This window comes from Oryzias latipes, chromosome 18 (genome assembly GCF_002234675.1).
Source record: "Oryzias latipes chromosome 18, ASM223467v1".
Classification (NCBI taxonomy): domain Eukaryota; kingdom Metazoa; phylum Chordata; class Actinopteri; order Beloniformes; family Adrianichthyidae; genus Oryzias; species Oryzias latipes.
Genome location: NC_019876.2, coordinates 13912227 through 13927088, shown reverse-complemented (window position 1 = coordinate 13927088; position 14862 = coordinate 13912227). Strand labels below are relative to the sequence as shown.

Sequence of the window (14862 nt, the reverse complement as noted above, 5' to 3'; positions counted from 1 at the left end):
ATGTGTTGTTTGTTCAAATAATGCAGGAGTTGTTTCTACCAGTTCAAATGTGGTTGATGAAGTAGTGGATACTGTCGCAACATTTGCTGTAGTTGGAGTAGATGAAAGTATTTCTTCTGTGCTTTCTGGTATATAAGGTGTGGTCTTCTCTGTGGTTGCTGTAGATGGTGTAGCTTCAGCTGTAGTTAACGAAGTGACTAAGAATGTTGTTTGTTCAAATATTGCAGGCTTTGTTTCTAAAGGTACAAATATGGTTGATAAAGAAGTGGTTGCTGTAGGAAGATTTTCTGTTGTTGGAGTAAATGAAAGTATTGGTTCTGTGCTTTCTGGTATATAAGGTGTGGTCGTTGTAGCAACATTTTCTGTTGTTGAAGTAGATGAAAGTATTGTTTCTGTACTTTCTTGTTTATAAGGTGTGGTCATCTCTGTTGTTGCTGTAGCTTCTGCTGTAGTCGAAGAAGTGACTAAATGTGTTGATTGCTCAAATCTTGCAGGTGTTGTTTCAACCAGTTCAAATGTGGTTGATGAAGTAGTGGATACTGTCGCAACATTTGCTGTAGTTGGAGTAGATGAAAGTATTGTTTCTGTGCTTTCTGGTATATAAGCTGTGGTCTTCTCTGTGGTGGCTGTAGATGATGTAGCTTTAGCTGTATTTGAAGAAGTGACGAAGAATGTTGTTTGTTCAAATAATGCAGGCGTTGTTTCTAAAGATTCCAAATTTGTTGATGAAGAAGTGGTTTCTGATGCAACATTTTCTGTAGTTGGAGTAGATGAAAGTATTGTCTCTGTGCTTTCTGGTATATAAGGTGTGGTCTTCTCTGTGGTTGCTGTAGATGATGTAGCTTCAGCTGTATTTGAAGAAGTGACGAAGAATGTTGGTTGTACAAATATTGCAGGCGTTGTTTCTAAATATTCCAAATTGGTTGATGAAAAAGTGGATACTGTTGCAACATTTGCTGTAGTTGGAGTAGATGAAAGTATTGTTTCTGTGCTTTCTGGTTTAGAAGGTGTGGTCATCTCTGTTTTTGCTGTGGATGATGTGGCTTCAGCTGTAGTTGAAGAAGTGACTAAATGTGTTGATTGTTTAAATTTTGCAGTAGTTGTGTCTACAGGTACAAATATGGTTGATGAAGAAGTGGTTGCTGTTGCAACATTTTCTGTAATTGGAGTGGATGAAAGTATTGACTCTGTGCTTTCTTGTTTATAAGGTGTGGTCGTCTCTGTGGTTTCTGTAGATAATGTAGCTTCAGCTGTATTTGAAGAAGTGACGAAGAATGTTGTTTGTTCAAATATTGCAGGCGTTGTTTCGAAAGATTCCAAATTGGTTGATGAAAAAGTGGATATTGTTGCAACATTTGCTGTAGTTGAAATAGATGAAAATATTGTTTCTGTGCTTTCTGGTATATAAGGTGTGGTATTCTCTGTGGTTTCTGTAGATGATGTAGCTTCAGCTGTAGTTAAAGAAGTGACTAAATGTGTTGATTGCTCAAATATTGCAGGAGATGTCTCTGCATGTACAAATATGGTTGATGAAGTAGTGGTTGCTTTCGCAACATTTTCTGTTGTTGGAGTAGATGTAAGTATTGTTTCTGTGCTTTCTGGTATATAAGGTGTGGTCTTCCCTGTTGTTGCTGTAGATGATGTAGCTTCAGCTGTAGTTGAAGAAGTGACTAAATGTGTTGATTGTTTAAATCTTGCAGTAGTTGTTTCTACAGGTACAAATATGGTTGATGAAGACGTGGTTGCTGTTTCAACATTGGGTGTAGTTGGAGTAGATGAAAATATTGTTTCTGTGCTTTCTGATATATAAGGTGTGGTCTTCTCTGTGGTTTCTGTAGATGATGTAGCTTCAGCTGTATTTGAAGAAGTGACGAAGAATGTTGTTTGTTCAAATATTGCAGGCGTTGTTTCTACCAGTTTGACTTTGGTTGATGAAGAAGTGGTTACTGTTGCAACATTTTCTGTAGTTGGAGTAGTTGAAAGTATTGCTTCTGTGCTTTCTTGTTTATAAGGTGTGGTCATCTCTGTTGTTGCTGTAGTTGATGTAGCTTCAGGTGTAGTTGAAGAAGTGACTAAGAATGTTGTTTGTTTAAATTTTGCAGGCGTTGTTTCTAAAGATTCCAAATTGGTTGATGAAGAAGTGCTTGCTGAAGCAACATTTGCTGTTGTTTGAGTAGTTGAAAGCATTGTTTCTGTGCTTTCTGGTATATAAGGTGTGGTCTTCTCTGTGGTTGTTGAAGATGGTGTAGCTTCTGGTGTAGTTGAAGAAGTGACTAAATGTGTTGATTGCTCAAATCTTGCAGGAGTTGTTTCTACCAGTTCAAATGTGGTTGATGAAGTAGTGGATACTGTCGCAACATTTGCTGTAGTTGGAGTAGATGAAAGTATTGCTTCTGTGCTTTCTGGTTTATAAGGTGTGGTCTTCTCTGTTGTTGCTGTAGATGATGTAGCTTCAGCTGTAGTTGAAGAAGTGACTAAATGTGTTGATTGTTTAAATCTTGCAGTAGTTGTTTCTACAGGTACAAATATGGTTGATGAAGAAGTGGTTGCTGTTGCAGCATTGGCTTTAGTTGGAGTAGATGAAAATATTGTTTCTGTGCTTTCTGGAATATAAGGTGGGGTCTTCTCTGTTGTTGCTGTAGATGATGTAGCTTCAGCTGTATTTGAAGAAGTGACGAAGAATGTTGGTTGTACAAATATTGCATGCGTTGTTTCTAAAGGTTCCAAATTGGTTGATGAAAAAGTGGATACTGTTGCAACATTTGCTGTAGTTGAAGTAGATGAAAGTATTGTTTCTGTGCTTTCTGGTTTAGAAGGTGTGGTCATCTCTGTTTTTGCTGTAGATGATGTGGCTTCAGCTGTAGTTGAAGAAGTGATTAAATGTGTTGTTTGTTCAAATAATGCAGGAGTTGTTTCTACCAGTTCAAATGTGGTTGATGAAGTAGTGGATACTGTCGCAACATTTGCTGTAGTTGGAGTAGATGAAAGTATTTCTTCTGTGCTTTCTGGTATATAAGGTGTGGTCTTCTCTGTGGTTGCTGTAGATGGTGTAGCTTCAGCTGTAGTTAACGAAGTGACTAAGAATGTTGTTTGTTCAAATATTTCAGGCTTTGTTTCTAAAGGTACAAATATGGTTGATAAAGAAGTGGTTGCTGTAGGAAGATTTTCTGTTGTTGGAGTAAATGAAAGTATTGGTTCTGTGCTTTCTGGTATATAAGGTGTGGTCGTTGTAGCAACATTTTCTGTTGTTGAAGTAGATGAAAGTATTGTTTCTGTACTTTCTTGTTTATAAGGTGTGGTCATCTCTGTTGTTGCTGTAGCTTCTGCTGTAGTCGAAGAAGTGACTAAATGTGTTGATTGCTCAAATCTTGCAGGTGTTGTTTCAACCAGTTCAAATGTGGTTGATGAAGTAGTGGATACTGTCGCAACATTTGCTGTAGTTGGAGTAGATGAAAGTATTGTTTCTGTGCTTTCTGGTATATAAGCTGTGGTCTTCTCTGTGGTGGCTGTAGATGATGTAGCTTTAGCTGTATTTGAAGAAGTGACGAAGAATGTTGTTTGTTCAAATAATGCAGGCGTTGTTTCTAAAGATTCCAAATTTGTTGATGAAGAAGTGGTTTCTGATGCAACATTTTCTGTAGTTGGAGTAGATGAAAGTATTGTCTCTGTGCTTTCTGGTATATAAGGTGTGGTCTTCTCTGTGGTTGCTGTAGATGATGTAGCTTCAGCTGTATTTGAAGAAGTGACGAAGAATGTTGGTTGTACAAATATTGCAGGCGTTGTTTCTAAATATTCCAAATTGGTTGATGAAAAAGTGGATACTGTTGCAACATTTGCTGTAGTTGGAGTAGATGAAAGTATTGTTTCTGTGCTTTCTGGTTTAGAAGGTGTGGTCATCTCTGTTTTTGCTGTGGATGATGTGGCTTCAGCTGTAGTTGAAGAAGTGACTAAATGTGTTGATTGTTTAAATTTTGCAGTAGTTGTGTCTACAGGTACAAATATGGTTGATGAAGAAGTGGTTGCTGTTGCAACATTTTCTGTAATTGGAGTGGATGAAAGTATTGACTCTGTGCTTTCTTGTTTATAAGGTGTGGTCGTCTCTGTGGTTTCTGTAGATAATGTAGCTTCAGCTGTATTTGAAGAAGTGACGAAGAATGTTGTTTGTTCAAATATTGCAGGCGTTGTTTCGAAAGATTCCAAATTGGTTGATGAAAAAGTGGATATTGTTGCAACATTTGCTGTAGTTGAAATAGATGAAAATATTGTTTCTGTGCTTTCTGGTATATAAGGTGTGGTATTCTCTGTGGTTTCTGTAGATGATGTAGCTTCAGCTGTAGTTAAAGAAGTGACTAAATGTGTTGATTGCTCAAATATTGCAGGAGATGTCTCTGCATGTACAAATATGGTTGATGAAGTAGTGGTTGCTTTCGCAACATTTTCTGTTGTTGGAGTAGATGTAAGTATTGTTTCTGTGCTTTCTGGTATATAAGGTGTGGTCTTCCCTGTTGTTGCTGTAGATGATGTAGCTTCAGCTGTAGTTGAAGAAGTGACTAAATGTGTTGATTGTTTAAATCTTGCAGTAGTTGTTTCTACAGGTACAAATATGGTTGATGAAGACGTGGTTGCTGTTTCAACATTGGGTGTAGTTGGAGTAGATGAAAATATTGTTTCTGTGCTTTCTGATATATAAGGTGTGGTCTTCTCTGTGGTTTCTGTAGATGATGTAGCTTCAGCTGTATTTGAAGAAGTGACGAAGAATGTTGTTTGTTCAAATATTGCAGGCGTTGTTTCTACCAGTTTGACTTTGGTTGATGAAGAAGTGGTTACTGTTGCAACATTTTCTGTAGTTGGAGTAGTTGAAAGTATTGCTTCTGTGCTTTCTTGTTTATAAGGTGTGGTCATCTCTGTTGTTGCTGTAGTTGATGTAGCTTCAGGTGTAGTTGAAGAAGTGACTAAGAATGTTGTTTGTTCAAATATTGAAGGAGTTGTTTCTAAAGGTTCAAATGTGGTTGATGAAGTAGTGGTTGCTGTTGCAACATCTTCTGTTGTTGAAGTAGATGAAAGTATTGTCTCTGTGCTATCCGGTATATAAGGTGTGGTCTTTTTTGTTGTTGCTGTAGATGATGTAGCTTCAGCTGTAGTTGAAGAAGTGACTAAATGTGTTGTTTGTTCAAATCTTACAGTAGTTGTTTCTACAGGTACAAATATGGTTGATGAAGAAGTGGCTGCTGTTGCAACATTTTCTGTAATTGGAGTGGATGAAAGTATTGACTCTGTGCTTTCTTGTTTATAAGGTGTGGTCGTCTCTGTGGTTTCTGTAGATAATGTAGCTTCAGCTGTATTTGAAGAAGTGACGAAGAATGTTGTTTGTTCAAATATTGCAGGCGTTGTTTCTAAAGATTCCAAATTGGTTGATGAAAAAGTGGATATTGTTGCAACATTTGCTGTTGTTTGAGTAGTTGAAAGCATTGTTTCTGTGCTTTCTGGTATATAAGGTGTGGTATTCTCTGTGGTTGCTGTAGATGATGTAGCTTCAGCTGTAGTAGAAGAAGTGACTAAATGTGTTGTTTGTTCAAATATTGCATTAGTTGTTTCTACAGGTACAAATATGGTTGATAAAGAAGTGGCTGCTGTTGCAACATTTTCTGTAATTGGAGTAGATGAAAATATTGTTTCTGTGCTTTCTGATATATAAGGTGTGGTCTTCTCTGTGGTTTCTGTAGATGATGTAGCTTCAGCTGTATTTGAAGAAGTGACGAAGAATGTTGTTTGTTCAAATATTGCAGGCGTTGTTTCTACCAGTTTGACTTTGGTTGATGAAGAAGTGGTTGCTGTTGCAACATTTTCTGTAGTTGGAGTAGATGAAAGTATTGTCTCTGTGCTTTCTGGTATATAAGTTGTGGTCTTCCCTGTTGTTGATGTAGATGATGTAGCTTCAGCTGTAGTAGAAGAAGTGACTAAATGTGTTGTTTGTTCAAATATTGCATTAGTTGTTTCTACAGGTACAAATCTGGTTGATGAAGATGTCGTTGCTGTTGTAACATTTTCTGTAGTTGGAGTAGTTGAAAGTATTGCTTCTGTGCTTTCTTGTTTATAAGGTGTGGTCATCTCTGTTGTTGCTGTAGTTGATGTAGCTTCAGGTGTAGTTGAAGAAGTGACTAAGAATGTTGTTTGTTCAAATATTGAAGGAGTTGTTTCTAAAGGTTCAAATGTGGTTGATGAATTAGTGGTTGCTGTTGCAACATCTTCTGTTGTTGAAGTATGTGAAAGTTTTGTCTCTGTGCTATCCGGTATATAAGGTGTGGTCTTTTTTGTTGTTGCTGTAGATGATGTTGCTTCAGCTCTAGTTGAAGAAGTGACGAATAATGTTGTTTGTTCAAATATTGCAGGCGTTGTTTTTAAAGATTCCAAATTGGTTGATGAAGAAGTGGTTGCTGATGCAACATTTTCTGTTGCTGGATTAGATGAAAGTATTGTTTCTGTACTTTCTGTCTTATAACGTGTAGTCTTCTCTTTCGCTGCTGTAGACGATGTAGCTTCAGCTGTATTTGAAGAAGTGACGAAGAATGTTGTTTGTTTAAATATTGCAGGCGTTGTTTCTAAAGATTCCAAATTGGTTGATGAAGAAGTGGTTGCTGATACAACATTTTCTGTAGTTGGAATAAATGAAAGTATTGTTTCTGTGCTTTCTGGTTTAGAAGGTGTGGTGTTCTCTGTTGTTGCTGTTGATGATGTGGCTTCGGCTGTAGTTGAAGAAGTGACTAAGTTTGTTGTTTGTTCAAATAATGCTGGAGTTGTTTCTAAAGGTTCAAATGTGGTTGATGAAGTAGTGGTTGCTGTCGCAACATTTTCTGTTGTTGGAGTAGATGAAAGTATTATTTCTGTGCTTTCTGGTTTATAAAGTGTGGTCATCTCTGTTGTTGCTGTAGATGAAAGTATTGTCTCTGTGCTATCCGGTATATAAGGTGTGGTCTTTTTTGTTGTTGCTGTAGATGATGTTGCTTCAGCTCTAGTTGAAGAAGTGACGAATAATGTTGTTTGTTCAAATATTGCAGGCGTTGTTTTTAAAGATTCCAAATTGGTTGATGAAGAAGTGGTTTCTGATGCAACATTTTCTGTTGCTGGAGTAGATGAAAGTATTGTTTCTGTACTTTCTGGCTTATAAGGTGTGGTCTTCTCTTTCGTTGCTGTAGATGATGTAGCTTCAGCTGTAGTTGAAGAAGTGACTAAATATGTTGTTTGCTCAAATATTGGAGGTCTTGTTTCTAAAGATTCTAAATTGGTTGATGAAGAAGGAGTTTCTGATGCAACATTTTCTGTTGTTGGAGTGGTTGAAAGCATTGTTTCTGTGCTTTCTGGTATATAAGGTGTGGTCTTCTCTGTGGTTGCTGTAGATGATGTAGCTTCAGCTGTATTTGAAGAAGTGGCAAAGAATGTTGTTTGTTTAAATTTTGCAGGCGTTGTTTCTAAAGATTCCAAATTGGTTGATGAAGAAGTGCTTGCTGAAGCAACATTTGCTGTTGTTTGAGTAGTTGAAAGCATTGTTTCTGTGCTTTCTGGTATATAAGGTGTGGTCTTCTCTGTGGTTGTTGAAGATGGTGTAGCTTCTGCTGTAGTTGAAGAAGTGACTAAATGTGTTGATTGCTCAAATCTTGCAGGAGTTGTTTCTACCAGTTCAAATGTGGTTGATGAAGTAGTGGATACTGTCGCAACATTTGCTGTAGTTGGAGTAGATGAAAGTATTGCTTCTGTGCTTTCTGGTTTATAAGGTGTGGTCTTCTCTGTTGTTGCTGTAGATGATGTAGCTTCAGCTGTAGTTGAAGAAGTGACTAAATGTGTTGATTGTTTAAATCTTGCAGTAGTTGTTTCTACAGGTACAAATATGGTTGATGAAGAAGTGGTTGCTGTTGCAGCATTGGCTGTAGTTGGAGTAGATGAAAATATTGTTTCTGTGCTTTCTGGAATATAAGGTGGGGTCTTCTCTGTTGTTGCTGTAGATGATGTAGCTTCAGCTGTATTTGAAGAAGTGACGAAGAATGTTGGTTGTACAAATATTGCATGCGTTGTTTCTAAAGGTTCCAAATTGGTTGATGAAAAAGTGGATACTGTTGCAACATTTGCTGTAGTTGAAGTAGATGAAAGTATTGTTTCTGTGCTTTCTGGTTTAGAAGGTGTGGTCATCTCTGTTTTTGCTGTAGATGATGTGGCTTCAGCTGTAGTTGAAGAAGTGATTAAATGTGTTGTTTGTTCAAATATTGCAGGAGTTGTTTCTACCAGTTCAAATGTGGTTGATGAAGTAGTGGATACTGTCGCAACATTTGCTGTAGTTGGAGTAGATGAAAGTATTGTTTCTGTGCTTTCTGGTATATAAGCTGTGGTCTTCTCTGTGGTGGCTGTAGATGATGTAGCTTTAGCTGTATTTGAAGAAGTGACGAAGAATGTTGTTTGTTCAAATAATGCAGGCGTTGTTTCTAAAGATTCCAAATTTGTTGATGAAGAAGTGGTTTCTGATGCAACATTTTCTGTAGTTGGAGTAGATGAAAGTATTGTCTCTGTGCTTTCTGGTATATAAGGTGTGGTCTTCTCTGTGGTTGCTGTAGATGATGTAGCTTCAGCTGTATTTGAAGAAGTGACGAAGAATGTTGGTTGTACAAATATTGCAGGCGTTGTTTCTAAATATTCCAAATTGGTTGATGAAAAAGTGGATACTGTTGCAACATTTGCTGTAGTTGGAGTAGATGAAAGTATTGTTTCTGTGCTTTCTGGTTTAGAAGGTGTGGTCATCTCTGTTTTTGCTGTGGATGATGTGGCTTCAGCTGTAGTTGAAGAAGTGACTAAATGTGTTGATTGTTTAAATTTTGCAGTAGTTGTGTCTACAGGTACAAATATGGTCGATGAAGAAGTGGTTGCTGTTGCAACATTTGCTGTAGTTGGAGTAGATGAAAGTATTTCTTCTGTGCTTTCTGGTTTATAAGGTGTGGTAATCTCTGTTGTTGCTGTAGATGGTGTAGCTTCAGCTGTAGTTGACGACGTGACTAAGAATGTTGTTTGTTCAAATATTGCAGGCTTTGTTTCTAAAGGTACAAATATGGTTGATAAAGAAGTGGTTGCTGTAGGAACATTTTCTGTTGTTGGAATAAATGAAAGTATTGGTTCTGTGCTTTCTGGTATATAAGGTGTGGTCGTTGTAGCAACATTTTCTGTTGTTGAAGTAGATGAAAGTATTGTTTCTGTACTTTCTTGTTTATAAGGTGTGGTCATCTCTGTTGTTGCTGTAGATGGTGTAGCTTCTGCTGTAGTTGAAGAAGTGACTAAATGTGTTGATTGCTCAAATCTTGCAGGTGTTGTTTCAACCAGTTCAAATGTGGTTGATGAAGTAGTGGATACTGTCGCAACATTTGCTGTAGTTGGAGTAGATGAAAGTATTGCTTCTGTGCTTTCTGTTTTATAAGGTGACATCCTACCTGTTGTTGCTGTAGATGATGTACCTTCAGCTGTAGTTGAAGAAGTGACTAAATGTGTTGATTGCTCAAATATTGCAGGAGTTGTTTGTACCAGTTCAAATGTGTTGGATGAAGTAGTGGTTACTGATGCAACATTTTCTGTTCTTGGAGCAGATGGATTTATTGTTTCTTTGCTTTCTTGTTTATAAGGTGTGGTCATCTCTGTCATTGCTGTAGATGGTGCAGTGGCAGATATGTCATCTAAAGAAAAAAATATTAATATTATTTTATAAATATAAAGCCCAATTTAATTTTACATTAACAAAAAATGACATATCTTACATTTATCATCCACAGTGATGGAGTCAATGGAAATGTTGAATTCTGTTATATTTGATGCAGCATCAATTAGGACATTAATTATATCTGTGTTGTTTGGAACAGATGTTGAAATAAATGCCACTTCCATGGTGTTGACAATCGACCCCTTGCTGCAAAAGTAATACAAATAAAGTTATGAGGAAAAGCTTTTAAAGTTTAAAAACGAAGGTTTTGTTTTAGAGAAAAAACAAAAAATTGTGCATATACCTGAAGAATATCACTATTATGTCGATGAACGAGGTAAAAGCCCGTCTAAAGAATGGCTCAAACTGTTGAAAGAAAATAACATGTAATTATCCATAAATTAAAAACACTTGAGTTTTAACTTGATCGTCTTTGAAGAGTTTGACTCCACCATACTTTTTCTCCAACTTGTTAAACTTTTTGTTTTATGTTTTATGTATTTAGTGGTGTGACATGCATCCTCTACACCAGGGGTCGGGAACCTTTTTGGCCGAGAGAGCCATAAACGCCACATATTTATAAATGTGATTTCAATATAGCCATACAATACTGTAGTGTCCCTTTCCCACACTGAGGCACGGAGAATTAACCCCTTTGAGGGTTCTTTATTCTGGTTACTGTAGACCGCAACAAACGCCGTACAATTGATTCAGCAACTCTTGAATCTCTCCCGCCGAGAGAGAGCGCTTTGCGCAACTTAATATTCCCTCCTCCTGCATCAGCCCTCCTATTTCCCTTATTCGGCCCATAGCTGAACCCCACTGGTCCAAACTCTCTAATGACAGGCCGAGCGACAGAACTGAGGCCAATCAGATCTCTGTATTATTCGTTCCATGAACTCCGAAACATATAATGCGACCCAACAGCCACCCAGTTGAACTCAGTCCACTACAATAAGTTTGAAACTAAATATACAAGTGACTGTGTGCATTTGATTTAATTTAATACTTTTAAAGTACAATAAGTCTGTGGATTCTTTTTAATAAGATTGTTATGCTGTTGCTAATAAAGGATGAGTATTTCTTAGCATAAATTTTACTTCAGGTGCTGCGTGGTGGTTCTGCTGATGCTCTAGTCTGGTTGATATGTGGTGAGTTTAAGCTTCATGCAGGCGTTGTGACTTCCATCCAATAAACGTGATGTTAGGTTGGTCTTAATGTTCTTTAGATGTGAGAAAGACTGCTCACATGCATAGGTGGAGCCAAACACACACTCACGCTGCAGTGAGTGACGGGTTGTGCGTTTTAAGTTATGACAACTTGCCCACTACCCCCCCCCCCCCACCTTCTTCCTCACATATCCCGTGCCTGCAAATGTGCACTCTTTTTCAGAGACGGGAGCGCGCAGTTGCAGGCACGGCAATTGACAGGTTTCCGGTTGGTACAAACTTTGTGAAATAATCGATAATAGTAGACTGATAGTGCTGGTGCAGAATTTTTTTCTGCAAGCACCGATACTACTGCGCGCCCCTCTGGCATCGCATCGCGCCTGAGAAGGACTGGTCTAATGAAAAAAAGATTTTATAATTAAAGATTTGTCTGCGAGCCAGATGTGACCATCAAAAGAGCCATATTTGGCTCGCGAGCCATAGGTTCCCGACCCCTGCTCTACACCTTCAAAATGTCTGATTTGCAAAATCAGGGCTTGCCTTTCAAGTGAGCAGTGTTTTTTTATTGAGCAGAAATTATGCCTGTCATTGTATCCTCCATGCAGTCAGATCTTATATGCATTAAAGTGATTTAAAAAAAGATCAATGTTCCTATGATTCAGGAAATGTAGATGAATTTAGTAAATCAAGGGGAATCTTATAAAGAACTTTCAACTTATAGAATAATGTACAATTGCAACACAAGCCTTTTAATGAAATCTCCGTTTTAGACCGCAAAAAGATGTTTTATCTAGCAATCAGATTTTAAATGTATGTACTTTTGAAAAAAAATGGAATACTCATATTAAACATGACAATTTTCTTGAGAAAAACTGTTTCAAAATGATTTCTCTTGTAATTTTCCGTTTTGCATTAATAATGTTTGACAGCTCACCATAAAACATTTTTCTAGTTCAAAAGTAGTATTTCAGCATAAATCTTTTCATAGTTTAATATCAGTGGAAAACATGCTGTTGTATTACAAATACCAATCCTTGTTAAGCATTTTTAAATAAAATGAAAACAGTGGAAACTTACTTTAGATGTGATCAGGTCAGCCCGCTCTTTAAAGGCTCTTGATGATGGAGTCCGCAAATCAGTTGTGAATGTCTCTCCATCTGATCTGAAGGTTACTCTCTTTTTATTTTTATTTACTCTTGTTGTTGTTGTTACTGATGTGGTCGTGAAGGTCAGTGGAGTTGTTGATGCAGTTGATGATGTCAATTTTGTCAAGGTTGTCACAACAGTGCTTGTTAAATGTTGCGCTTCAGTTGTGGAACTGGATGTAGCTTTTGTTGCATCAGTCGAGGGTTTTGTTGTGCTTGGACTTGATGTTGCTGTAACAAAGGTAGTTAGAACTGTTGTTGGAGAACTAACGACAGTTGTTTGGTCAAAAAATGCAGTTGATTTTTTTGTGCGTGGAAGAATTGTTGATAAAGGAGTGTTTAATGTAGCAACATTGTCTGTTGTTGTCGATGAAGCGGATGTAGCTGTCCTTGATGGTTCATAAGGGGTGGTTGTCACTAATGTAGCCGTATTTGAGGTAGCTTCAGCTGTTGTTAGAGAAGTGACTGCACCTGTGGTTTGGTCAAATACAATTTTTGTTTGTATTGGTCTGGATGTGGTTGATGCAGAAGTTGTTGGTGTGGTGACAACTTCTGCTGTTGAAGAATATAAAACAGATGAAGCTGTTCTTGTTCTTGTATAGATTGTGGAAATATCTGTTATAACAGTAGTTGGGGTACTTTCACCTTTTATTTTCGAACTGTTTACAACTGTTGATGTATCTACAGGTTCAAATGTGGTTGATGCAGCTGTAATTAATGTAGCAAGATTTTCTGTTCTTGAAGCAGACGAAGTTATTGTTGCTCTGCTTGTTGTTGTATTAGGTGTTAAAGCCGTTAAGGATTCCTGAGTAACAGTAACTTCAGCTGTTGTTGAACTGACTTCAAATGTAGTTTGTTCAAATATTTCAGGTGTTGTTTCTACCGGTTCAATATAGGTTGATGCAGTGGTTGATGTGGCAACATTTTCTGCTGTTGTGATGGATGACTCCATTATACCTGTACTTGTTGGTGTATTAATCCTTGTTGTTACTATAGGTGAGGTACCTTCAGCTGTTATTCTTGAACTGAATCCAAGTGTTGATTGGCCCAATATTTTAGTTGTTGGTTCTACAGTCTTAAATGCAGTTCTTGCCGCAGTGGTCAATGTAGCAACATTTTCTGTTGCAACAGATAAAGTACCTATTGCTGCTGTTGTTTGGATATTGGGTGTGGCAATTCCTAATGTTCCTGAAGTTTGAGTGGCTGCAGTTGTTGTTGGTGAAGTGAGTAAAACAGTTGTTTTGTCAAATATTTCAGGTGAAGATTCAACGGGTAAAAATGAGGTTGATGCAGCAGTTGTTAATGTGGCAGCATTTTCTGTAGTTGTGGCTGAGGATTCAAACATAGCTTTAATTGTTGTTGTATTTGGTGTATTAATCCTTGTTGTAACCTTAGGTGAGGTACCTTCAGCTGTTGTTTTTGAACTGACTCCAAATGTTGATTTGCCGAATATTCCAGTTGTTGGTTCTGCAGTCCTAAATGTAGTTGTTGCATCAGTGGTAATTGTAGCAACATTTTCTGTTCTTGAAGCAGACAAAGTAAATGTAGATTTGCTTGTTGGTGTAATAGCCGTTGTAGCCGTTGATTTCTCCCTGGTAACGTTTACTTCAGTAGTTGTTGATGAACTGAGTGTAGGCGTTGTTTGCTCAAATAATCCAGTGGGTCTTTCTGAAGGTTTAACTGTGGTTGATGAAGAAGTGGTTTTTGTTGCTAGATTTTCTGTAGTTGGAGTAGACGAAGTTATTGTTTCTGTGCTTTCGGGTTTAAAAGGTGTGGTCATGTCTGTTATTGCTGTAGTTGATGAAGATCTAGCTGTAGTTGAAGAAGTGAGTAAAACGGTTGTTTGGTCAAATATTGTAGGTGTTGTTTCTAAAGGTTCAACTATGGTTGATTTAGAAGTGGTTGCTGTAGCAACATTTTCTGGTGTTAAGGTAGATGAAAGTATTGTTTCTGTGCCTTCTGATTTATAAGGTGTGGTCTTCTCTGTTGTTGGTGTAGTTGATGTAGATTCAGCTGTTGTTGAAGAAGTTACTAAATGTGTTGTTTGTTTAAACATTGAAGGAGTTGTTTCTAAAGGTAAAAATATGGTTGATGAAAAAGTGGTTGCTGTTGCAACATTTTCTGTTTTTGGAGTAGATGAAGTCATTGTTTCTGTGCTTTCTTGTTTATAAGGTGAGGTCATCTCTGTTGTTGCTATAGTTGATGTAGATTCAGCTGTACTTGAAGAATTGACTAAATCTGTTGTTTGGTAAAATATTGCAAGAGTTGTTTCTACAGGTAAAAATGTGGTTGATGAAGAAGTGGTTGCTGTTGCAACATTTTCTGTTGTTGAAGTAGATAACAGTATTATTTCTGTGCCTTGTGATTTATAAGGTGTGGTCATCTCTGTTGTTGCTGTAGTTGATTTAGCTTCATCTGTAGTTGAAGAAATGGCTAAAACTGTTGTTTCGTCATATATTGTAGGTGTTGTTTCTACAGGTTCAAATGGGGTTAATGAAGAAGTGGTTGCTGTTGCAACATTTTCTGTAGCTGTAGTAGATGAAAGTATTGTTTCTGTGATTTCTTGTTTATAAGGTGTGGTCATCCCTGTTGTTGCTGTGGATGATGTAGCTTCAGCTGTAGTTGGAGATGTGACTAAATGTGTTGTTTGTTCAAATATTGAAGAAGTTGTCTCTACAGGGAATAATTTGGTTGATGAAGAAGTGGTTGCTGTTGCAGCATTTTTTGTAGTTGGAGTATATGAAAATATTGTTTCTGTGCTTTCTGGTTTATAAGGTGTGGTCATCTCTGTTGTTGCTGTAGATGATGTAGCTTCAGCTTT

At 37.4% G+C, this 14862-nt stretch overlaps 2 protein-coding genes across 2 annotated transcripts; both read right to left on the bottom strand.

The window, feature by feature from the left end:
• Positions 1–2491: 2491 nt before the first annotated feature.
• On the bottom strand, positions 2492–8784 carry LOC111946346 (cell wall protein DAN4-like). Its single transcript, XM_023949002.1, has 5 exons — positions 8275–8784; positions 8107–8155; positions 7152–7355; positions 2708–3059; positions 2492–2513 (listed from the first exon to the last, which is right to left on the bottom strand). The coding sequence occupies exons 1-5, from the start codon at positions 8782–8784 to the stop codon at positions 2492–2494; spliced, it is 1137 nt and encodes a 378-aa protein (XP_023804770.1).
• A 3451-nt stretch (positions 8785–12235) lies between these two features.
• On the bottom strand, positions 12236–14030 carry LOC111946345 (mucin-5AC-like). The gene is made up of 2 exons (XM_023949001.1): positions 12709–14030; positions 12236–12307 (listed from the first exon to the last, which is right to left on the bottom strand). Exons 1-2 carry the CDS (start codon positions 13819–13821, stop codon positions 12236–12238), a joined length of 1185 nt encoding a protein of 394 aa, XP_023804769.1. The 5' UTR covers positions 13822–14030.
• Positions 14031–14862: the final 832 nt, after the last annotated feature.

Coding starts and splice junctions, on each gene's coding strand:
- LOC111946346 (XM_023949002.1), bottom strand. CDS start 8,784: ATGACCACACCTTCTAAACCAGAAAGCACAGAAACAATACTTTCATCT. Junction 8,156..8,274: donor CATCAACCACATTTGAACTG/GTAGAAACAACT, acceptor TAAACCAGAAAG/CACAGAAACAATACTTTCAT. Junction 7,356..8,106: donor CTACAGCAAATGTTGCAACA/GTATCCACTTTT, acceptor CTTATATACCAG/AAAGCACAGAAACAATGCTT.
- LOC111946345 (XM_023949001.1), bottom strand. CDS start 13,821: ATGACCACACCTTTTAAACCCGAAAGCACAGAAACAATAACTTCGTCT. Junction 12,308..12,708: donor CTGTAGATACATCAACAGTT/GTAAACAGTTCG, acceptor AACTGTCGTTAG/TTCTCCAACAACAGTTCTAA.